This window comes from Rhyacophila brunnea, unplaced genomic scaffold, assembly GCF_057557595.1.
Source record: "Rhyacophila brunnea isolate RB1 unplaced genomic scaffold, BYU_Rbru_1.0 scaffold_8, whole genome shotgun sequence".
In the NCBI taxonomy this organism is placed as follows: Eukaryota; Metazoa; Arthropoda; class Insecta; order Trichoptera; family Rhyacophilidae; genus Rhyacophila; species Rhyacophila brunnea.
The window spans coordinates 45423123-45448841 of NW_028233350.1; the positions used below are offsets into that span (position 1 = coordinate 45423123).

Sequence of the window (25719 nt, forward strand, 5' to 3'; positions counted from 1 at the left end):
TGGTTGAAGCTGGTCGCTGGTGCATGCCCTCGCGTCCTAGTAGGCACTCGCACGGTACACTTTTGATGAATGATATGATAAATGAGGAGACATCCAGTGCCCGTAACACGGACACAGGTGATTTTATTGACAGAGTTTGCACGGAGACTCGGATAGAATAATGGTTTTCACGACGGTTGCACTGGACACGCTTGTGGTATGTATGCACATAACTTTTTGAATCAGTCTGTATATCGAATCACTCATTAAACGACGGTTTAGTTTTAAAAAGCCTACACGCGCCAATTGTTTTGATGTAACTGAATGTTCTACAATCATAGTCGACTGATGAACCGTAACTGTAGGTCGCCGGGACTAGCAACAATAACTGGGGATTTGAGGTACGAGGGAAATAAAGGAATGAAAGCGATCATAATTATTGGCCCAACCATAAACTATTGAATAAAGAAGCAGACAGAAGTCCTATTGAAAAATGTATAGAATCACTTATAATTAAAAGTACTGATATCTGAGTCCTTGGAAATAGAGAGCATCAGTTGTTTATTCTCCCAAGGTGAAGAACCTACCTGCCACTGGTAATGCCAATTGGGAGGGCGATAACTATATTCCAACAAATTGCTTCGGGTGATGATACATTCCACTTACGTGAGGGTGAGTTTAGGTGGCCGTTATTTTATAAGTTCTTAAAATAGGGTCTTCTTAGCAAACTCGGTGTACTTCTTTGAACTTCTATAAGTAGATGTTTATTGTATTTTCACTGCTTTTATGATATTACGTTCTTTTTTATTTTTTCTTTTTTATCGTCTTTATTAGATACTTTTCTTCTTTATGATAATGTTTCATGTCATGTTGTGAACGTCTTTAACTTATAATTAGTAATTCCCACAATATGTTAAAAAAATAAATTGAAATTGAAAATATATATATGGCAACGTAAGTCAAATATAAAACAATGAAGAATAAAAATTAATATTTAATATGCACGATGAACAAATAGATACATAATGTAATGCTTGTTAAATATTTGGTTCAAAGTGAAAAAAAAATCGTGCAAAAAAATAAATCCGTAAAGCTTTTTTTATGGTAATAAAATGAGAAATAATTTCATTACGAGCGATTCAATCTTTTTAAAATTGACTAAGCGACAGTTTAGGACACTAAATCAATGTCACTTTAAGCCACGCCACATTTTGATCACGCAAATTAATACAAAATGTATATATATATTAGATATATGCAAATTTTGTTATATTAGATTAACCATGAATATGAAATAACCTGTATACAATTGTGAATGAATGAGTTATATCAATGACGTAATTAATCTCTGTAAAGTTTGATTTATTTTAAAACGTTTTTTTAATATTATAATAGATTACCAAAGCGAAACATCCCAATAGATTGATATAATAACAAAAATTGGTTTAATGGTAACATTAATCAACCATTTAAAATTTTCTAAATACGATTAAAATATAAATATTATATGATACCACATAATATTTTTGATTATATCAGTATTGCATTAGTATTTTCATTTTATTATTATTCTATATACATTAAACAGTTTGTGAATTTTTCTATTTCTTTTTATTAGATATGTACCTATATATTTTGTAAATACTTTTGTATAATGTATTAGTTTTATTATTGAGTTGCGGTACCCCATGACTTTGTTCGATTTTTTTTGTTATTTTACCGAGGCTTTGACTGCGACTCGCTGTCATATCGCCTCTTCCCTTCTAGAAGGGGATCCGTCGATCAGGTCCTCACTCCTATTCTTTTAAATAACTTTACAATTTTGCCTAGCTCTTCCGTCTTACCCACCGACAGGACACCCTTCAATTCGTCGACATTCTCATAGATATCCGCAATTCGCAGCTGTATTCTGTGAAGTTCATATTTAGGGCATTGTAGTGCTATATGAACAATGTCCTCTAAAACATGACATTCATCGCAGAGTTGCAATTCGCTTCTTCCCATGAGTACATCAAATCTTTTGCCCATGGTGTGCCCTGTTCTTAGCCTCCGTATTAACTTAAGCTCATTCCTTGTCAAAGAAGACTCTACAAACCAGAGCACCTCTCGTGGTGATGGTAGAATAGACTTACTCCGTTTCCCCATTTCTAATGATGTCCTATGGTGAAAATCTATCCACATACTTTGGCACATTTTCTTTATAGCCTCATTCCAGTCCAGGTTTTCTGGTATCCACTGATATGGTACCCCTGAATGGCCAGCTTCCTTTGCCACATTACTGCCATTTCATTGCCCTCAATGCCCATGTGACTTTGTTCGATTGAAATAGACAATAATAATGAATGTTACATTCTTAAATCTTGTGAATTATTCATAATAAATCATGGTTTATTAAATATATTTAGCAAGTTCAATTGGATGTTATAACTAAATATTTGGAGAGAGCCGGACCTCGGTTAGTAATAATTAAGGTTATTAATATTCTTTGATTTAATACACAAAAACCGATAGTCAATAATAACGCAATTTGGTAAGCATTTCACGTAAGACCTAGATACAAGTTTAAATTATCGCAATTATGTATGAGGCTCGTAGCTAAATTGATTAAAGCATATTGGCGCGATACCAGTAGATATACGGGTTCAAATTCCATAGAGCATCGTATTTTATTCAAATGTGATTTTTTTTCTATTGGGTATATATCTGAGGTGTTTTCAGGTTATGTATGTTGACTATCATAGTTGCATATGGGTTTAGTGCTTTAGATAATAATATATTTTAGTTAGTATTACAACACTCGATCGACAACAGTTACATACTCGCACCTCACCTCATCTCACTACTCGTCCGCTGCTGTTCGACTACACACTATAGTGGAACAACTTAACCCTGAAATTGCGCAGATTGAGTTTTATTCTACTGCGCACAAAATACATTGGATAAATTTAATTATTGTTCTCGTTATTATTTATGACGGCTCTTACATAAAACCTATTACATCGTTTTCTTTTACTCGGCGTCGCTCTAACTACGTCATATCTTGGGGTTACTGCCAAAATTTGGTAAGTCTCGAAACCATGTTATGGAGTTATTACAATTTGAAAGTTTGACATGCCCTGTAAAATCTGGCATAATGGTAATTTATTTTTGCTTTATGTGCATATATGACCTTGATTTTGTTTTATAGTATACATTTTATTTATTTATAGACACACAGTCCATTGTTAACTCAAAATATCTAAAATATCAACTGACCAACTTTTGGCAGCATCCCCACGATATATTATATCAAAACTATAGAACTTCACGCTTATGTGGGATGTTTATACCACATACAATGAGATGAGCAAAATTGTTGGAGTTGCGTTATTTTTAGATATTAATATAAAAATAAGTACCTACTTATATTAAATTGGTGGCAACAATATAATTTAAAAATTATATTATTTTTATCATTTTTAAGTTGTGAACAGATGAAATAGAAAAAACATAACTATATTTTGTTATGTGGTGTAATGAAAGTAGTCAACACTGTTCAAAACGGAAATATTTCTAAATGAAATGCAAACACTTTTATCATTAGTACTACGTAAGGATTGCAATACCGAATGAAAATATAAATACCGGTTTTTCTGTATTTTTTTATTGAATACCGGTCTTGACACCGGTATTTCTATATAAAAAAACAAAAGTAGGTGCTTATCAATAAATATAGCTATTAAAATCTTTTAAAAATATTATTTTATAGCAAAAACCTACATTTATTATGTTGAAAATTAAAAATATGTATTGATCATAATTGTAGAACTAGTGATTTTTTACAAATAATTTAAATATATTGATAATTTTAACTAAAGTCCTCAATAGTTCATCAAATGCAAATAAGTCCGGCTGCAGGAGAGGCTTCTTTAATTCAACGCTTATAGAATAATTGAATATTTTTGTCACGGGTATTTTCTATTTCGAAATAATATTATGATAATTCATCGCTCACCTACGGTGGTCGCGCGGCGTAAGCGTTGGACTATAACGCCGTGGGTCCCAGGTTTGAATCCTGGGTCTGGCAAGTACATGTATTGTTTTTCAATTTGTGTATATCAGGGAATGGATCTAATAGGTTGAGCAAGTGGCTGACATCCATTTCTCGTAAAAAACAAAATCTGTTAATACACACCTCTACTCTGTGGAGGCCCATAATATTATGATCCTATTAGGATCGGACATGGTCGAAAGAAAAGAAGAATTTATCACGACAAACTTTGAAAACTTTTAAGCATATTTTAATTTCCTTTTCACCATTTCTTTTATTCAACGAATAATTCACAAGATCTAAGAATGTACCATTATAATTATTGAACATACATAATTTAAAAATCATAATGTTTTCTCAGAAGTGTTTTTAATAAATCATGTATGCTCATATTTTAATTATTTTCATAAATAATTAAATCTTATTAGAATATAAAACTCACTGAAAAATTAAAACTATTTATTAATTATGTAAAAAGAAAAACCAGAAAAAAAAATCTTACTCAATAGATATTATGTAAAATAAGTAAATTGCAATCTCTTGGTGACAAGTTGAACATAACAATATTGTATTATAAAACAATCACTTAATATAACTGGCTTAATATAACAGTGCATGTTTGTATATTTTTTCTATTCAATGTTTCCATGTGTTGAAAAAATAAAGCACTAAATTATTTCTAGTAGTTATTAGTTCCGTGTTATAAAGTCTCAGAAACTTCCCTTCCAGAGCGCAATTTAATAGACTTTCATTATTCCATAAATCACATTACTTAAGAAAAAACTTTTTTAATTCTAAGAGAATTATTTAACTGTGATATTGAACTCATAAAAGATTTCATTTGTGTAAAAAAGCTACTCTGACACATTTTTATAATAGAAATTTAGAATTTTTTTAACAGGTTTTGACATTGTAAAGAAAAATTTCCTGACGAAATTTTAATTAAATAATACTTAATTGAGAATATAAACCTACGTTATAATTATTATTTTTTGATAATTTTTTTTGACTGAATTATTTTTCCTGTTAGTCGGTATTTTTTAATCTTTACGGATAGAAGATTACTGTTTTTTTGATAAAATTATTTTTGTTAAAAATAATATTACAAAGTCATAATATTAATATTTTTCGTTTGCAATTATATAAAAACACTTGTTATCTAATTACAAAGACAATAAGTAACTGACGAAGATATGGCCACGATTGGGGTGACTCAGCTAAAATATAGCGCCATCGAATAAAGAAGAAGATATTGTTACCAATGCACAATGTAATATCTGCTTGAAACTGTGACGTTTTGCTGTTTTTAGTTATATATTCACACAAATTTGTATAGAATAAATACTATTTTTATTAACTTATACTATCATGCATTAATTGCTTGCTATGAAACCATTAACTGAATATTATATTTACTTATCGAGTGCTGGTGGATATGTGTAGTATTTTAAGCAGGCCAGATATACGATTAATAATACAAGTGTATAAATAGGAATAGTTAATATACTATTAACAGTGTAAAGTTATTACGCTGGTACATCCCCGATGAGTTAGTGGCAGATTATTCGCCACTGATAACATGAATCAATGTCTCAAAACTTACATCTGACATCAGTGCGTCTTTGAATCCAGAGAACGGAGAAAGAAATGAAACGAAAGATTAAGCAAATTGGCAATATTCACACCAGAATCTAAAGCCAGATGTTTATTGAAAATACTACAGCTATACAGTTTTTTGTGTCTATACCTTTACAAAATCAAATTCATTAATCAAGTTAGTAATGAATATTCCATTATTCCACAGTTCTATTTTATCTTAGTCAGCATTTTTCAGTAAAGAGTAATTGATTATTTAAGTTGGTCAATGAGTTAAAACAACTAAGTGAGTAATAATAAAATATAAAATATACTACTTTTATCTAAAAGACTCCATAATATTATCTGTAAGGAACCTTGGCATTACGTTTGAGAGTAAACTGACATTTATTAGCGATATAGTTACCATTTGTAACAAGGCGCTTAAAATGTTGGGCTTCGTCATGCGTACTTCCCGGGTCTTTTCGGATGTTACGGTATTAAAACTTTTGTTTAATTCTTTAGTTCAAAGTAGGCTTGAGAGTGGGTCTATTATTTGGGCACCGCATCAGTTGAAGTATGGACTTATGGTAGAGAGGGTTCAGACGAATTTCTTGAGACTCCTTTACTTGAGGTTGTATGGATACTATCTGTGGTTTTATCTAACTGACTTTCTCTTAGGTATGCTTACATACGGCAGTCTGCAATTTAGAAGAGATTTTTATTTAGCAATGTATTTTTTTTGACTTATACGAGGTATACATGAGAACTCTGCCATTTTGGGTAGTGCTGATATATGTGTGTCCCTGATAACTATCTTAGAAATAGGGAGCATCAATTTATTCTCCCAAGGTGCAGAGCCAACCTGCCACTGGTAATGCCAATTGGGAGGGCGATAACTATGTTCAACCAAATTGCTTCGGGTGTTGATATATTCCACTTGCGTGAGGGTGCATTTAAGTGGACGCCATTTTATAAATTTCTAAAATAAGGTCACCTTAGCAAACTCGGTCAACTTCTATAATATGTATAATTGTATTTTGATTGCTTTTGTATGTTTATATTATGTTCTCTTTTTATATTTTCATGTTTATCCCTTTTATTATTTTTCTTTTTCCTTCTTCTTTTTAATAATGTTTCATGTCATGTTGTGAACGTCTTAAACTTATAATTTGCAATGTCCACAATATGTAAAAAATAAATAAATTGAATTGAATAAATTAAATAAATATATACATTGAATTGAATTGAAAATTCTAATAGATGCAATACACCTAATTCACGCAGTCTACGAGGCTCTACGATGCTCTACGCCGTAGCATAATACATTCAATATACGGTGCATTACATTTATCCGATGTTTGAGTCTTGCTGTACTTAGTGAAGTGTTTGGTGGGGATTTCGAAGCAACATTTTAAGTGCATTACGCCCTGTGGTATATGGCATTGCCCACAAAGACTTACACATGACAGTATTATGGTCGTGTGTTTGGCATTTTTGCTCACAATAAATTGTATGACAAATATTCTGTGCACTTCTCTACCAAACTGCACTTAAATACAACACATTATTTTTAAAATCAGTAGTCTCACCATTTAAAATTTTCGTTTACCACATCTGAAATAGTTCTTATTAATCTTATAATGTAGCTAATAATTATATATTTCTTAAACCTTTCTATCAAAAATTATATATGAAATAAAATATATTAAAAATATAATATGTTCAAAGTATAATAAATAACTTTCAATTTGTTTAGGCATGGTTTCATTTATGTCATGTTTTGCATTTGAGTCCACAAAGCAGAGACATAAATCATTAAACCCACTTAAATAATTACTTAATAATTAATTTGACAATATTTTCCAAAAATTAGGCCTCAAAATACGCACAAGTCTTCTCCGTAGTTCCAATTTCAAAAAAAATATTTTGATATACAATGTGTTTCTCAAAATTTTTCAATCCACGACCCCCAAAACTTGAAAAAAATAATCCCCTCCTCCGTCGAAAAATAGATTATTTTAGTTATAATAAAAAAATATACTATACGTGAAACCTACAAAAACATAATAATTAGAGGTATTTAATAAATAAATGTTTGTAATTCTACTAAAACATTTCGCAGCCCCCCGCAGAAACCCTACGCTCCCAGAAGGTCGCGACCCAAGAGTTTTGGAAGCACCGATATAGATGATAGCTAATAAGCAGTACAATAATTGGTACTGTTCGGTTATACGGAATACAGCGGAAAACGAATTTTGAAAATAGCTGATAAACTGGACTATTTGTTAGTTTGGGTTAGTTTAGTTTAGGTTATGTTGGATTAGGTTAGGTTAGGTTAGGTTAGGTTTGGTTAGGTTAACCTAACAAATAATACCGTTTATCGGCTATTTTCAAAATGCGTTTTCCGCTGTATTCCGTATAACCGAACAATTGTAAATAGTGTTACTGTCATTCGCATTACGCACTACAAATAGTGAAATTTAAAATAACACGACGTGTACATTTTGCGAAGCAAAAAAATGATTTATTGGAAGGTTTTAGAAGATATTCCGGCAATTTGAATGACCTATTAATTATATAAATAATAATTTTACATACTTACTCAAGATATTTTTCTTGGTACCTCTAGTGGTAAAAAATGATGAATTTTATCGGGGAACCTTTTCCTGTCATTCTTCAGTAATCATCATCTCAGATGGTAATTCAGTACTCAAATATAGTATATTACATTGTATTATATTATATCATGAGTAGTCGATATCAAACATTTCAATCAAGCAGTTCACAATAATTAATCTCTCAATAGAATAGCCGTTCCACTAATACTCTGCTTGTCCGAGAATGACGTAAAACTATTAAAAAATACTAAATTCACATAGATAAATAGTACATATCTGAATATATTTAATACAAAATTCAACCATTAAAATAATATTCTGTGTTTATTAATCAAATAATAACATGTATCCATATAAAATCAAACTTAGTAGTTGAACATCATACCGAATTAAAATATCAAACAACTACAAATGGTGATCTCAACGGAAAGTGATAAACAACTACAATATGTGACACGTCCCTAAATTAAAGATACCAGCATAAAGTTCTTAAAAATTAACAAGGATTTAGTTATTTTTTTGTACATACTTGGATGGACTTTCCATCTAGTAATAAATACTTTCGAAGGTTTACAAGTAAATGATTTTACTATCAGACTGTAAACATTTCGAGCTTTATTTTCAATAAATCTATTGTGATTTGTTTCTATGTGAAAGTAGTGACTTTCGTGAACATTTAATGTACTTACGTTGAACATAATCGATGCTAAAAGTTAGCCTTGAAGCCAAACCGCAGACGTCTGCCGCTCGCTGAAAGATATGTGTGTACTTATCTTAATACACATTATACGATTAAATTCACTTACTTCGTATACCTACTATAAATAAATGGAAATGATTCTAATCAAACTATGTTTCTATTCAAATAAATAGGTAACAATAATATACAAGATTTAAGAATGTAGCATCGTCGTTTGTAAGTAACAAACAACAATACAAAAACATTTTCACAGAATGGGAGTTGAATCCACAATGCTGTGTTATGTATCAATTAATCTACATATTCCTTCTTCTTGGTCATTCTCTCGTCGCTGAGTATCATAACTACATTGGAATTCATTCATCTCCTGACCGACAAACCTTTTCCACCCATCACAATATTTTACTTCTCTCATGGTATTATGAAGTCTGACCCAATAATCTTCTTCATTTGGTCGCTATAACACACCGATGCTCTTCCTCTGTTTTTTATTATCTGGAAGTTATCTAAAACCACAGTCTCTGCAGCTTACCCAGTCCAAAAAACTGTAGAATACGTGTCAGACACATTGTCCAGAGCCGTTTATTTATCCGTTGTCTCTAGATGATTAACTGTATTTTCCTATGATCTATAAGAATACGACGCATTTGGCGTAAATTCAAAATTTTGAAAGCGTCAATTGACTTCCTCCCCCTTGGCCTCAGGGTCCATTATACCGTAAAAAATATGAAGTATAGTAATGTTTGCGCAAGCATCATTTCGTGGTAATATAAATTCCTTGATCCTTCCATTATAGTAGTCATCACATTTTCACAATCTGTGTGCGTCTTCTTATTTCTGCTATACATCTGTATTTTGCACCAATGGTCGATCCCAGATGTACAAAATCATTCACTGTTTTTAGATTTCGCAGTTTACTTGCGATTAGTAAATGGTTAGCCCGATTGATATGCACTATAAATATTACACACTATTAATAATTAGCATCTATTATTTAAGAATCCGTTGATACGAGGGTGGGTCAATAATTCCTTAGAAAAAAGCATTAAAACAGTTTTTTTTTTTATTTCTCAACATAATCTCCTTGGAGCTCAATACACTTGGTTAGACGTTTCTCATTTTTTTTAAACCGTCAGAAAAATAAGTTTTCGGAAGGTCCTCAAAATAAGCATTTGTCCAATCGATGACTTCTTCATTTGAAAAAAAACGTTGTCCACTTAGCCATTTTTTTAAGTTTGGGAAAAGGAAAAAGTCACTGGGGGCTCAATCTGGCGAATACGGTGGGTGGTCGACCAATTCGAACTTCAATTCTTCAATTTTAGCCATTGATCGTAAACATGTGTGAACACGGGCATTGTTCTGATGAAAGAGGATTTTTTTCCTGTTTAAATGAGGCCGTTTTTCTTCAATTTTGTTTTTTAGCTGGTCCAATAAAGATGCATAATAATCCCCTGTTATTGTTTTTCCTTTTTCCAAATAGTCAACGAAAATAATTCCACGTGCATCCCAAAATACAGTAGCCATAACCTTACCAGCTGATTTTACGGTTTTCGCCTTCTTTGGACATGGTTTGCCTTCGCAATCCACTGCTTTGACTGTTCTTTCGTCTCGGGAGTATAGTGGTGTATCCATGTTTCATCTACAGTCACAAAGCGACGAAAAAATTCATCCGGATTGCGTTGCATGAGCGACAACAGGGCTTTAGAGGCCACCACCCTATTGCGTTTATTGTCGACTGTGAGCAAACGCGGCACCCATCTTGCAGAAATTTTTTTCATGCCCAAATTGTCATGTAAAATAGAAATGACGCTACCTTTTGAGATCCATGTAACCTCAATTATCTCACTCAACTTTAATCTTGGGTCACTTAACACCATATCGTGGATTTTATTGATCATTTCTGGTGTAGTCACCTCTACAGGACGTCCTGAGCGTGGTTCATCCTTTGTTGATGTACGACCACGTTTAAATTCATTTAACCAGTTATAAATAGTTGCAAGTGAAGGAGCAGATATGCCGTGAACTAAATCCAACTCATTTTTTATTTCCTTTGCTGTTAACCCTTTTATATTAAAATGTTTAATAACAGCTCTAAACTCAATTTTCTCCATTTTCCATTTTTCCATTTTCCACAAGCAAATTTTTTTTTAAATGTACGAGAAACACACAACAACCCGACCAATCTGATTGAAACTTCGCAGCATACTGAATCGGTAGTGCCGCTGCATGAAAACAAACCGCTTACAGTACTAGTCGCGCCACCTGTCGGCTTTTCTAAGGACTTATTGACCCACCCTCGTATTATCGATTATATATTTTATTTTAAATTTTGCATTAAACTTTTGTAAGTATAGTTATAATACGGATTCCTAGGCGGCGATAACGTCACTCCAAATTTTAGTGTTTATTGAAGTGTACATTATCATCTACTTCATTGTTAGAAAATTTTGTTGTATTAGTGAGTACATCTGAAATTAATTGAAATCATTTATTTTTGATAATTCTCCGTGGTCCTCTTTGCCGTGGGCACTTTGGATTAAATTATGTCTCAGTAAATTCAGTCAAACCTCATTTGAGTGAGTAGCGATCTGAGTTTGGGTATCTGCTCCTGAGATATTCCCAGGCATAAAAAAACTGCTGATGCTTCACATTCAAACGTAGGATTTCGTAATACGCTCGATTAAGACGAAGTGAGTTGCGGGGCGGGTTGGTTTGGAGGTAACTATAAGTGGAATGTGTAGTTTCATAGTACATCTGGTGCCATCAAAGAAGTATCGATCCTTTTTAATCGATATTTTAATATTTTTCTTCCAATACGATAGTGGTATCGATAATTTTTCGTCAGTATTGGATCATTCGATACTTAATATAATTAATTATATTGAATTCAAATATTTGATGTATTTTAGCCATTATTTTAAATGAATTAATTAAAACTGATTCTGGTGAAATGTATTCTCGCGTAAAACTGTGAGTGAATATTTATCATTAATCCATTATATTTTAAATCATTTAAAGTCACTCAAAACTCGAACAGAGCTTAGCTTTAATAATTCATCTCGCCTAAACTTTTACAGCGAGCGCAGTTCAATAGAACTTTATATTCCGTTCAGACAATACTAAATTGTTACGCTGTGCCTTGTCGCCAAAGCTGTCTATGTCTTGTTCCCTTCTGTCGAGCTTTACAAACCGTAATAAATGTTTTGGGCAGGTATCTTCCAACCCCCTTTAGCCTACCTCCCGCCCGGGACAACTCAAAGCTTTCGAAAGCTCCGTCAGGTGCCGCAAAAGCGCTCCGACATGTCAGCCGTTCACACGCCACAATGATTTTCGGCAATCGCATATTTTATCAGCGCATTTCGCAGAAAATCGTAAAATGCCTCCCGCATCTTTTCTGTTTCATATATTTTATTAAACGGCAGCCAAAATACAATTTGCATATTTTATAAACAAAAGAGAAATGAATTTAAATTTATTTAAATCATTCGAAAGCGTTGGTCTGAAACTTTTGTAGAAATCTACTCTAATGATAAATTTAATAAATTCATATTTCAATATAGTAAGAGGATAAGTCTATAGGATGTGAACGATTTATTTTTAAGAAAAGGTTAACTCATCAACTTTGGCGGAAGTACGTGGTAGCAAAAAGCTAAATAATCGGAAGTGTGGAATGAATGGAGAGAGGTTGTAATCCAGCAGTAAATCGGATGATAATAATGAATACCAGACAACTCTTGACTATTCATTTGTCATACCGATGGTTTCGTACTCTATACCTATGAGGTCAAAACATAATATTTTCTCCACTATGGGTGTTTTGTGATTGTTTCACCACTATTTCTTCTTATTCTTCTAAACGTTGCTTCTTATATTGGAGGTCGGCCACAATTTTAAGATTATCTTTCTAAGAACAGTTTGGTAGAGCTGCACTCGTACCAATCATTGATGATGATTTTTTTAAAAATGTTTCCGTGCCTTTTCTTACTCATGCGTAAGTGATGCAATATGAATCAAATGAAACAACGAGCTTTCTCATGATTAATTTTAAAACGACTTGCAAGCAAGTTGATTGAACATAAATTTAATGTAGAAATGGTTGATACTTCCTTTTCAACATTTGAATTAAATCATAATATATTACAACTGAATAATATACCAACACGATTTTTCAGGCGCGCACGCAGGGAGGGGGGTTTTCTGGTCCGGAGCCCCCTCCCAGAAACGGAAGTATTTAGGTAAATGTATATTTAATCTTCTTATTTTTCGTCAGGCCCTCATGACTGAAGATCGGGACCCGGATGATCTCAATGGGTTGACCTTACTCATCTCGGTATTCTACGACATGCAATGCCTGTGACCACTGGAAGAACTATGGCACTCATAAATTTGATTAGTCCAATTATATGAGGCATCTACTAATGACTGCAATATTCCGATGTGGCGTGTCTAAAAGACAAGACAACGCTTACGATACAAACAGACACTAACAATCCTAATAATTATCACCATTAAGCCACGCGCAATTGTTCGATCGCAACCACCTGTGGATGCAACAGCTTGTAATAAGTCGTAGGTGAACACCCTTAATTAAACCTGTAGGTCAGATATTTATCGCTCGACTCACAAAGTAAGGAGTATCTGTGTATGGAGAATGTACATGAAAATATAAAATATTCCACGGGGGGGATAACTGTGGAAGTCAATGGCACCATCGGATTATGGGGCCATCGACCTAAATCCATCCCGCTATCGACCGGTCGATCGCGATCGATGCGTTGGATATGCCCAAGAGTTAAGAAATATCTATATTCTAAACTGTGCTAAATTTGAAACGTAAATGCTAATTTATTTATTTAAAAATGAATTGTAAAAAATGAAATTCTTGTAAATATTACTTAACACGACTAAGGAAGAGAGAATAGGAATACTGAGCTAAATTATATTACACAATAAAGCGTTGAAAATTCTCAGAATGCTACAATTTCACGGGTAACACACATTGAATACCTACCCATCTACTAGGGCTGCGACGATTATTTTTTAGTACGTACTCCAGCTGGAAATTTGACGGTTATTTGAGGAGACTTTCTGCCGTGTCTCGAATAATTTCATTGTTTCACCACTCCTGTACTTTTCCCGGAAAGCATTTGAAATTTGAGTCACACCAAGCATTTTTTTTTGCTCTTTATTATACGGTAATCCACCAAATATTATTTTATAAAAAATACTTAAACTTATAAAATATGTAAGTACTTATAAAAGTATTAATACTATCGACCGAAGGTACTTGATGGAACTTGAATTTAAATTCTAATATTTACTATTCTATTTGAGTCGTTTTTTGCGACCCGGGTTTCGCCTTTCAGCATCTTCAGGCACTATGTAAACTCACCAAAAGGCAAATATCCACTGACAACGAATACAGCTAACTCTAACTTATATAACAGATCAATACAATAAAGAAGGTAAAAACTTTATCAGCTACCTATTAAGTCAATAAAAAAATATATAACAAACAAATTATACAGTCATCCAGTCATGAGTAGGGATTCCAATCCCGGGATCCCTAGCTATTTTTTATACCTTTGAATCCCGGGATTGATAAACATAATCTAAAAACATAAAACTTTCGGGATTGATTTTTTTTATCAAATTTTATGGAAAATAAAATAAAGACGAAAATATAACAGAAAAAAATACTTTTCATAACAAATAACTACATTAGAAATAAACTGAGTTTGAATGAAGTTTGATTTATACCCATGTGTAAGTTGCCGATTCATTTTATTTTTTCACATAGATTAATAAAAATGAGAAAGATTGGAAAAAAACAATGCTTCGTACTATTAACAAAGTAATTCCACCATGATCTCATACGTTTTACGGCAGTTTCATATTTGGCTGACTAATTAGATTTATGAAGCGGAAAGGCCAAGTACACCATGATTTGCTTTACTATTTTAAATCTCGCTAACTCATTCATTAAGTCTTTACTATCAGACAGCAATCTGATATTAAATTCACATTATTCTTTATATTACAATATTATTTACTCCATTAAACTTATGTATTTCCAAGATTGAACGTACACAATATTAACAATAAATGTATTAAATAGTGTAAATTATACTAGATTCATTTTTGACTGTTTTTATCAATGTTATTTGTAAATATAAAATTTTTATATTAACAATGGGGAAAAAATGCCAATCCTGGGACCAGTCCAGGGATCCCGGGATTGTCAAATTGTAATCCCGAAATCCCAGGATCAGAATTTTGGCTCGGGATTGGATTATCTAGTTATGAGGGTGATTATAAATTATTCTACCAAGAAATATTAGAAATAAATAGAGCACAATAATTGCAGAGCCTACCTATCTTGAATGATCAACTTAGCTTTCCTAATAGCCGATTGCTATATCTATATATATATATATGATGGTTTAAGTGCGAGACTATGCTCAATGGCCTTGATAATAAATGGAATAGTACAAAACTTAAATCTATTAGAATTTATTATAGAAGCTTCGGATTAATAACATAGAAATGTAAGTCATCGTACTGGATCAAGGTTTTCAAGCAGAGAACATACATATTAAGAGCACGTTACATTTACGTGTAAAACGTTAAAACATAATATTATGACACAGACGTAACTATTGAAAATAAAAAAAAATATTATTTAACATATGTATAAGTTTATCCCATATTTTTCCACAGTCGAGATCCGTAGTCTGTTATACCACATCCAGTAGGGTAAGCCAGTTCTCATTAATTGTGTGTTCCCTTTTTATTATAAATTAATTGTATAACAGAAATTCAAGTGTGCGTACGTTTTTATGTAACCTGAACACATTTCTACATCATCACTTCATAAGTTATATGAAAATTAGTACACCACCATTTTCCGATGGTTAGGTTTCTACACTACAGACAATGTATCATTTAACATTTTTTTAATTATACAATAATAGGTTTTTTAACAACAAGTAATACGGCCCAATAACAGCCATCGTAAGGCACTGGCTTGTCATCCGGGGCTCTGGGTCAGATACCTGGTGAGGTGAGGTGATTTTCTGAAAGTCTGGCTGTTTATGCAAACTACAAACTACACTTCTAACTGTCATTCGATTTCATAATGGCCTGTTATAGTGTTAATTTTTTTTTGACAAACAGTAATACAGAACATCATTGAATCAGCAAAACATACATGGAAAATAAGTTTTGGATTGTATTACAACCAACTTGCTATATACAACAGCAATAACGAATGCCACATTTTTAAATCGTGTGACTTATTTATTTGAATAAAAAAAACATAGTCAATTAAATCTCATAATATAATATGTATTTAGACTGCATCGTGAATCAAACTCGGAACTCTTTGTACAAGAAGCCAGTAGCTTGTGCATTACGTAGGGCGCCAAAAAATATGTATTATTATTGAGCGTAATTTTAATTGATACTTAATTAATTGATAATAATTATCACGATCAGCTGTTAGTCTTTCGTTCTCTACCAAGTTGTGATTAAGATCACATTAATATTAGGCTGTCCGAAATCTATGTCATTATGTCATTCTTAATCTAAAAATAATTATTAAATACATACCTACTACAAATTACCATTTTCGATACTAATTAGATCATAATTATGGTATTACACAGAGTGGAGGTAGTACTGTTTATTTACGAGAAATTGATGTTAGCTAATTGGTCAACATATTAGGTCCATACTCTCGGTCATTGATAAACAGCATATGAATTTTGCCAGACCACCGACATTATAAGCGAACACGGTAACAGCTCGGCCTTCGTGAGTGTTAAATATAACACAGTATTGTGTTAATACCCACTATATAACTTACCTACATATTAAAAAGATCATTTGAGTAGGTTAAAAATGAAATTTCTAAAATTCACAACATAGATGAAAATGTTTAAATTAGACTCCCAAATAATAAAGTTATTTTTAATTTAATCAACGGTCAACGTTGTTCAGTATTAATAAAGTAATTATAACTTATCTCTTCTTGGTCGTGCACTCATGGCTGAGGATCGTGACCACATTTAAATTCCGCCATCCTTTGAGCGACCAAGACTTTCCATCCTTCTCGATCTTCCGCTTCTCTCAGGGCAGAATGGATGGTGCCCCCAGTCAGCTCTTTCACTTGGTCGCTCCTGGAGGCTACCCAAAACTACCAGTCTCTCCAGGTTGTCCGATCCGCGCCTGACAATATGTCCAAAAACCTGCAGAATTCTTCTCAGACATATCGTCGAGAGCCGTTCCTTTATCTTCAGTCTCTGGATGATTGACTGGTTCGTCCTGCGCTCCGTCTAAGAAATGCGAAGCATTCGGCGCCACAACCACATCCCAAAGACATCAATTGCCTTCCGTTCTCTTGCCTTCAGTGTCCACGACTCGACTCCGTATAGAAATATCGAGAACACTAATGTTTGTACAAGCATCATTTTTGTGGCAATCGAAATTCCCCGATCCTTCCATATAGTGGTAAGGCGTGTCATCGCACTTTTTGCAATCTGTGTGCGCCTTCTTATTTCCGCTTCGCATCCGCCCTTTCCACTGATGGTCAATCCAAGATATACAAACTCATCGATTGTTTCGAGGTTTTGGAGTGTACTTGGTGTTGGTAGAAGGTTGGCCCGATCAACAACCATTAACTTGGTCTTATTCCTATTAATAAGGAGGCCGTATTTGCGACTCTCTTCCTCTATCCGGTGTAGCAGCTCTGTGAGTTCTCTTTTATCAGCAGCGATTAGTGTGGTGTCATCTGCGAATCTTAAGTTATTTATTTTCTGGCCACCAATTGTTATTCCGCCTTGCCAATGATCTTGGGCTCTTCGCATTATTATGCTCTCCATATATATTGAATAACTTTTGAAATAAAACACATCCCTGACGAACTCCCTTCTCGGTTCGGAAACTCTCAGAAAATGCACTATTTACTCTCACCTTTGTGTGGCTATTGTTATATAAGTTTTTAATGAGACAGGTAAGGTGTGATTTCCAGAAGTACCTTCCACATGCAGTTCCAACGCAGTCAAATACCTTCTGGTAGTCAATAGTCAATTATAACTTATAATGTACCTGAAAACCTATCAGAACTATTTTTACGCGGTCATCTCAATGTCTATGTGATGGAGAAAAGCCCTTTTGCCTTCCTACTATTTAATAAAAAAAACTTTGTGGGACTCGCATGAAAAAACCACAAAGTCCACATAATATTATGGTAAAAATCTATCAATGGTTATATATTATTCTGTCATTTAATATAATATTTCATAAATTATAACTTTTAAAAGTCATACGAAAAAAATGTTTATAAACTTAATGACATCAATTGATTAGTATTCTACTAACTGGTATCATTAAATTATTTTTATCTGTGCCACAATCTACATAAATATATTAATATGAAATGGTATAGTACTGGTTATGATTTCCAAACAGAGCCTTCTTTTGCAACTCAATACATCGCCAAAGAATTGCAAAGAGCAAGACGAGAAAGAATCTAAATTAATAAATGAAAATATATCTTGTATGAAACTCGTAATATTTTTAAATTATCACAAAATATTTTATATTATTTTTTTTATTTTGACTAGGTCGCGGTCAGCAAGTCCCACGTATAGTAGAGCAGCCTTCGGACACTGTAGTTGGACGGCATCAGCCTGCAACGCTGGAGTGCCGAGCGGAGGGAAATCCCCCTCCTACGGTGCGATGGTTCAAGGACGGTGCTCCTCTGCAAGGTGCCGGTGCTGCGTCAGGACCAGGCTCCAGAAGAGTTCTTCTTCCAGCTGGAGGACTCTTCTTCCTGAGAGCTGCGCATGCGAGACGGGATTCTGATGCGGGAGTCTACTGGTGTGAGGCTACCAATCGATATGGCTCTGTCAGAAGTAGAAATGCCACTCTTCAAGTTGCAGGTCAGCAAATTTTGCAATAAAATAATGTTAAATATAATATATATTTTCCCTTATCAATGAAAAAATACTTATTATAAAATCGACTTATTATTATAATTTATTTAATAATTTACTATACAGGAAAATTGAGTTTTCATAATATCTCAATTTTCACCTTATAAAGTTTAGTCGAGAATTTTATTTTGACATTATGGATCGTGTGACATACCCGACAAATTTAATATCATAATATTAATATATAAAAATCGTAAGAGTATAATATGTTCAAATTTAAAATAGGTATGTCATTTCTTGTCACATCAAATTACAATTTCGTAATATATTACTCGATGACGAAAGATTTTTGAAACACGTAAATTTAATGTTTACTGATATTGTTCCCGTGTTGACTAGGCAAGCTAAATTGTATAAACTTATTTACAAAAATAGAGATACGGTATAATAACAATATTTTTTTACGTAATATTAAATTTACTATCAAATAGTAAATCTCACTACACTACATTATTATTTACTCTAATACGGAGCAGTGTCAGGCATTTCGTCAGATATATTGAAATAATACTAAAGGACCAACATTGAAAATATTCTAAAAATAAATTTAAAAAAATAAGTTTTACGAACATAGCTATCGACTAACAAAACTATCATGAAGATCTTTGCTATAAAATCTGCTAAAATCAATACAATAAATTAGGTAAAAACTCCATTATCACTACCTATCAAGTCAAGGGTCAACAATAAAAAAGCTATTATATAAGCTAGAGTTAAGAGTGTGCGTTGTCAGTGTATGTTTGCCTTTGGTGAGTGTGCACAGCGCCCGAAGATGCTGAAAGGCGAAACCCGGGACGCAAAAACGACTCAAGTAGGAATAGTAAAAAACTTAAATATTTGTTTTTTAATTGTAAAGTTCACTTTATTATGTAAATAAATAAATTTGAATTTGAAAATTACTATAAAATTGAGTTATATAATCAAATTATTATCCTTAGATGTCTAGAAAGCAATTATTATCGAAATAAAACTAACATATGATGTCTATTCGGAAATATAACACCCAAAACGTTACGATGTCTCGTCCCTTTTCAGTCGAAAGGCAAAAGCCTATGGCAGGTGGTCCGGAAAATTCCCCCCAGCGACTTATAATTTTCCGCACGCCTCCTTTATTCCTGCCTTCCTTTTCCATCATCGTCATCGTCTACGTTTTATGAGTCTCGTTTGCTCGCTTTGGGGTAGTTGCTAAGGCTTCTATTCTAGGGGAGCTTCTTGTATCGTTGATGCAATGTTTAGGGGTGGATGATGATAAGCGTATGTTGCCTTTTCTGTGGAATAGTTTTATTACAAATAATAATAGTGGCTTGTCATAAAAATAACATTATGATATTATATGATAATGAAAGTTTTGATTGCTTTTACACAGAATAGTTCTCTTGACGTGGAGAAAACCATATTTTTTTAAGTTATTTGCAGAGATGAATTGAAGGTGGATTACAAAAAGAACATATGTCAGAACTGAATAATTTTACAGGAGAGCAAAAAAATATAATAGAATCTCGTCCTTGTTATTTATATATTTTTTTAATATGATACTACACTATTTGCTTATTTTTCAATGAGAAATAATAATCATTAAAACTTTTGAAAAATATGTAATAGACAGATGTCATTTGACTTAATTATTATGATGAATTTGTAGAAACTCTTTAGTCAAATGACGTTTTTTGTTGTAATAAAAAAAACTTTAACAACTCTTAACTCGTGTCATGTGCTGTTTTTGAAAGAACGGTAAATAAAGACAACATTTTTAAAAACAAAATGACATATAAATCTCAAATATGAAAAAAACTGACATACCTATGCTATTTTTGTAATCCACCCTTCAATTTAGATTACAAAATATTTTAGATGTAACTGCAATGCCATAAAAGCATTATAGAGTAGACAACAACTTCCAAAAAATGTTTGAAACTGATAAATATAGTGATTTTATAAACATATAAAAATAACCTCAGTAGTCGTAGTAATTTTAATTTTTTTGAAATTTTGAAAACACTTCAAGTTTTATAGAATAATTAATTATATAATAAAATTGTGTATATATGTGTTAATCGATATATTATTGAACACACAGATTTTAAACACCACATTTATATTATACAACCACTAGAAATCATATATTGGTTGAAGATTAATTGTGAAATAAAGAAATATCACTTATGAAAATAATCTTCACGCACCCAAATAAACATACTCTCACCTCATCATATTATTTTCATTCATCTATTAGAAAAATCAGACATGTATCGTCAACGTGGATCTATTTTGGTTCAATACACAGCTATATCAATACTCTGTGTATCAATGTATTTATTTTTGAAATTCAATCATATTTAGAAAATATTCTCATATTATATTAATAATATTCACCGATATGTAGCTAAAGTATGTTTACATATTTTTGTAGGTATACTAACTTTGGATACTTTTCATGGTAAGGATAAGTGCACTGGGCATAACCCGTAAAGATAAAATACAGAATAATTGTATGATATAACAAACAATGTGACGAGATGTTATAGGTTATGCTAAATACCTTAGGCATATTAAAATGAATTTATTTTACATAATATAATTAACATAGCCAATTATAAATTCAAAGCATTCTAAAGCATGTTAAAAACGTATAAAATAAGTGTTACTATTATTAAATAAAATATACTTAGGATATGAGTAAAAACGTACATTAAAGTATACGAAGTTAACAGCTAAGTAGTCGTTTTCTTAAAAACATACAATAAAACAATATCCATATAAACTCAGTCTCACATAAGTGGAATATTTCAATATCTGAAGCGATTTGATTGAAAAGAGTTATTGGTATTACCAATAGCAGGTTAGTTCTTCACCTTGGGAGAAAAAAAATCAATAGTACTGAGAAAGCCAAGAATTCCATTCACACTGCGTATTATTCGGAAGAAAATCGGATTTAGCTAATTAAAGCATACCTAGGAAAAAGTTAGTCAGATCGAGCAATAGATAATAGTCATACAGCTTAAAGTATAAAAATACCAACAATTTCTTCTGAACTCTCTCTCTGCCAGAAGGCCGTACTTCAAGTGGTGCTCGGTACAGACAATAGACCTACTCTCAAGCCTCGTTTAAATTAAATAATTAAGAAGAGATCCAATGGTACTCAAGAGGTGGAAAACGTTCAAAAGATAGATCTAAATAATGCTGTATCAATAAAATAGTTAAGTTGATGTACAAGGTAATGCAATGCTCAAAACCGAAAATGATGGAATTAGCTTAGATCGGATATGATGATCATGCTACTAACTCTAGATAATTATGTTTATTATGTAACTCGTAAAATACTAGATCGAAACAATCGTACAATAAAAAATAGAACAATTGAGATAGGAAGTCTGTTTTCCTGATTCATCTTGTTACGACCAAACAAACATACAAGAATAGTTCCGTTGTAAAAGTTAGTGTGACATTTGCCTTTAAGTATACTGGACGTTTAGTAAGGGAGGAGAAAGCTTCTTTGTTTTAAGCTTGTTAAATTAAACTTTTGATATAGTCGCATTCCACTGAAAAGGATATTTTATGAATGTTTAAACGAATTTTAATTAATAATATTATAAATTACTAAATACTGTTGTTTTGTAAAATACACTAACCAATAATTTCTATAACTACCAATATACAAAATATACATCATTATCGTAGTATTAAAATTTATTTTATGATTTTAAAATAATTATATTAAAAATATTTGTAATATTTTTGAAAACTATTATTAAACCATCGTATAAAATCGTCACTCTAGGTTTAATTTTTGTATGGTCGTTTAATTGTCTAGTGTAATCGTTTAATAGTCTCAATATATGCAATATTGGTATATATTGCTGAATATCTACTATCGATTGAAGAGAAGCCAAAATGTATACATTTGTACATACAAAACTTGAAAACACATCAGGTACCTATATATATTAATTATACCCACAAGAAAAAAATCATATTTAAAAAAATACGATGCTCGACGGGATTTGAACCTGTATAACCACTGGTATCGCGCCAACTGTGCATTAACCAATTATGCTACGAGCTCCCTATATAATTACGACAATTTAAACTAGTAGGTCATACATGAATTAATATGCTTATCAAATTGCGTTATTATTGATACTCGGTTTTTGTGCATTTTTCAAGGAATATTAATTACCTTAATTACTAACCGACGCCCGGCTCTCTCCAAATATTTTAGTTATAACGTCTACTTGAACTTGCTAACAATTTTTAAAAAACCATTTCTTTTATTCAAAGAATAATACACAAGATTCTGAGAATGTAACATTCCATATATTGAACATACATAACCAAAATACATCATAAAGGCGTGTGGAAAGATTTAGTATTGTGTATGGGGAGTACTTCACTAAAATAGTCCGGTTGATATTTAATTTTATATATCTCGCATTTTTGAGACAAAAATAGTTTGACTAAATATCAACAGACACCGTCCTGATCGCAGATATTTCGATCGCCCAATTAATTAGACTGTTTTTTTTTGGGAATCGATAGTGAAAAATATTCATGGTTATACCTTGTCGTGCGGCGAGTTTTAGAAACTAGAATATAAATTATTTTATTAATATAAGCCACAACATTTTTTTTATATGGAGGCTAAATCAAAGCTTAACCACACTCTGTTAAATATTCCGACTGTGTATAAAATATTTATCACTCCATTACCTTATAATAAAGTCACAACTATCGATCATTGAAAGCTTACTCGCTGTCAAGAAGTTACAATATTATAATATATTACGTTTCTGCTTTTTTTTTAAAATATATATGTTATAATATTAAGTATATATTTAGAGAAAAAACGCTTTAACATTCGTCAAATTAATTTTATTAAATAAATTTATATTCACTTTAAAAATATAATTAATATTTGAGAATGAGCTATAAATTATAATAATTCATAAATTATATCCAAAATGCATATGTTGAATTCATTATTCAAGCCTCCATTGTTCCGCAATCTACATCGATGTATTGTATCGCGATGGGGAACAGAAAGAGATAACGATAACCTCCCGATGGGGTCGCAGTCACTCTTCTTTCACCCCTTCATCTCAAAACACTCCACCTCTGCGTAGGTACCAAGACTCTTCTCAGATTATCGTACGTGACACCTGCTGTTTCTTAGGGAACTGCCATTAGGCGACTGAGGGTATGGATGCCTTTTCGGGAGGATAAGAATATGTGGATAAGATGTCCCAGAATTGACACAACTTCTGCTTACGGTTATCGTGATTATCGTAAATAGCCGTCAGCCTGTCACTTTGACGTAACCCTTTTCATTTACTTGATATGATATTTGTACATACAGATAAACATTTATAGCAATATGATACGTTGCTCGATATATAATATACCTGGAAGACTGACATGGTTTTGATGAAAATGATAATATGGTCAAGGTAGGCTATGATCTTTATATTAGAAAATTCAAAAAAATCTCTTACTCTTTGGAGTAATAATTCTAATACCATTTCAACTGTAGAAAGGAAAAAGGACGTAACCCCCAGTTTTTTTTAAAAATAGGTTTTATTTGATAATAACGTTGTAGGTACTCAACTAAATACACAATGTGTCTAAAGAATGTAAGCTGCAAACGCCGATTGATTATCTAAATTTAACTGGCAATCAGTGTTGCCATCTTTTTCTATGTTGATTATAATAGTACAAAAAGGTAAAAATATAGTATTTCTGAAAAAAAACTACAGTACAGGAACATTTTTAGTCTCGATTCCTTCAAAATAATAGTATTTTAGCATATTTGCGTACAATTATAGTTTTAACATTTTCGCGGGAGGCGGCTCTCGTGGTGCAGTGGACAAGGCACTGGCCTTCCGCCCGAGAGTTCTGAGTTCGATTCCCGGTCAGGACACAATATTTATTTGTTTTTCTCAAAGCCTGGGTGTTTGTGATTGTCCAAAATTACTAACAACCACCTTGTACGAAAAAGCAAGGACATGGTTATATGATATTTTATTAAATTACTGATTACTTAAATATTACTAAGAAACATTCGCCCAGTACATAAGCATATAATGAATATTTAAATCCCATTTACTGAAAAAGGTTTTTAGACTTGTTTCTGAGGATTTTATAAATGAGTCATGAGTCAGTATTTGTCAGTACAGTAACTAGAAGTTTTATTTTGAGATGACACGTGAACTTTAGTCATTTTATGATACAGATTTTTGAACTGCCTTAAGTTTTATAAAAAAAAAACGTAAATTAACTAAAATGCAATGTAAACCTAACTAAACTAAAATATAAATATTTTATATGAAGTGCCACAGCTACGTAAGTACTTTTTTTGAATTAGTCGGACCTTGTTAAATTAAAAAAATATATAATAAGAATATAAATGATATTTTTTCAATAGTGTACTTATAACTTTTACTGTAGTGAGTCAATTGATTTAGTTGGTTAGTCATAAATGTTAATCACACCAAATAATTGTCTCAATATATTATATCATTTCAAATAATACATCTCATAATAATATAATAATAAATTTTATTTTATAATTCGATATAAATAATTGTAAAATATAATCGTATTATATTGGTACTGAAATATGAATACATAAATTATGATGCAAAATAGAAATCATGATGCAAAATTTTATTAAAAATAGTTTTTCCAATTTTGTCACTCAACACTTTTAATCAAATATACTTCACTACGAAATATAATAACTATTCATAAAAAGAGAAGCCTGAATTCGACATTTTCTAGAAGAGGACAAAAAATACCACATTCTTATATTATAAAAAATAA

General features: G+C 32.0%; 1 protein-coding gene across 1 annotated transcript in view; it reads left to right on the forward strand.

Moving 5' to 3' along the window:
* The window catches only part of LOC147064288 (roundabout homolog 2-like), a 73078-nt gene that overhangs the window by 25268 nt on the left and 22091 nt on the right, over positions 1-25719 (forward strand). The window contains exon 3 of the mRNA XM_085958552.1: positions 18532-18849. Within this exon, the coding sequence (XP_085814678.1) occupies positions 18532-18849 (318 nt within the window). The remainder of the gene's footprint in view (positions 1-18531; positions 18850-25719) is intronic.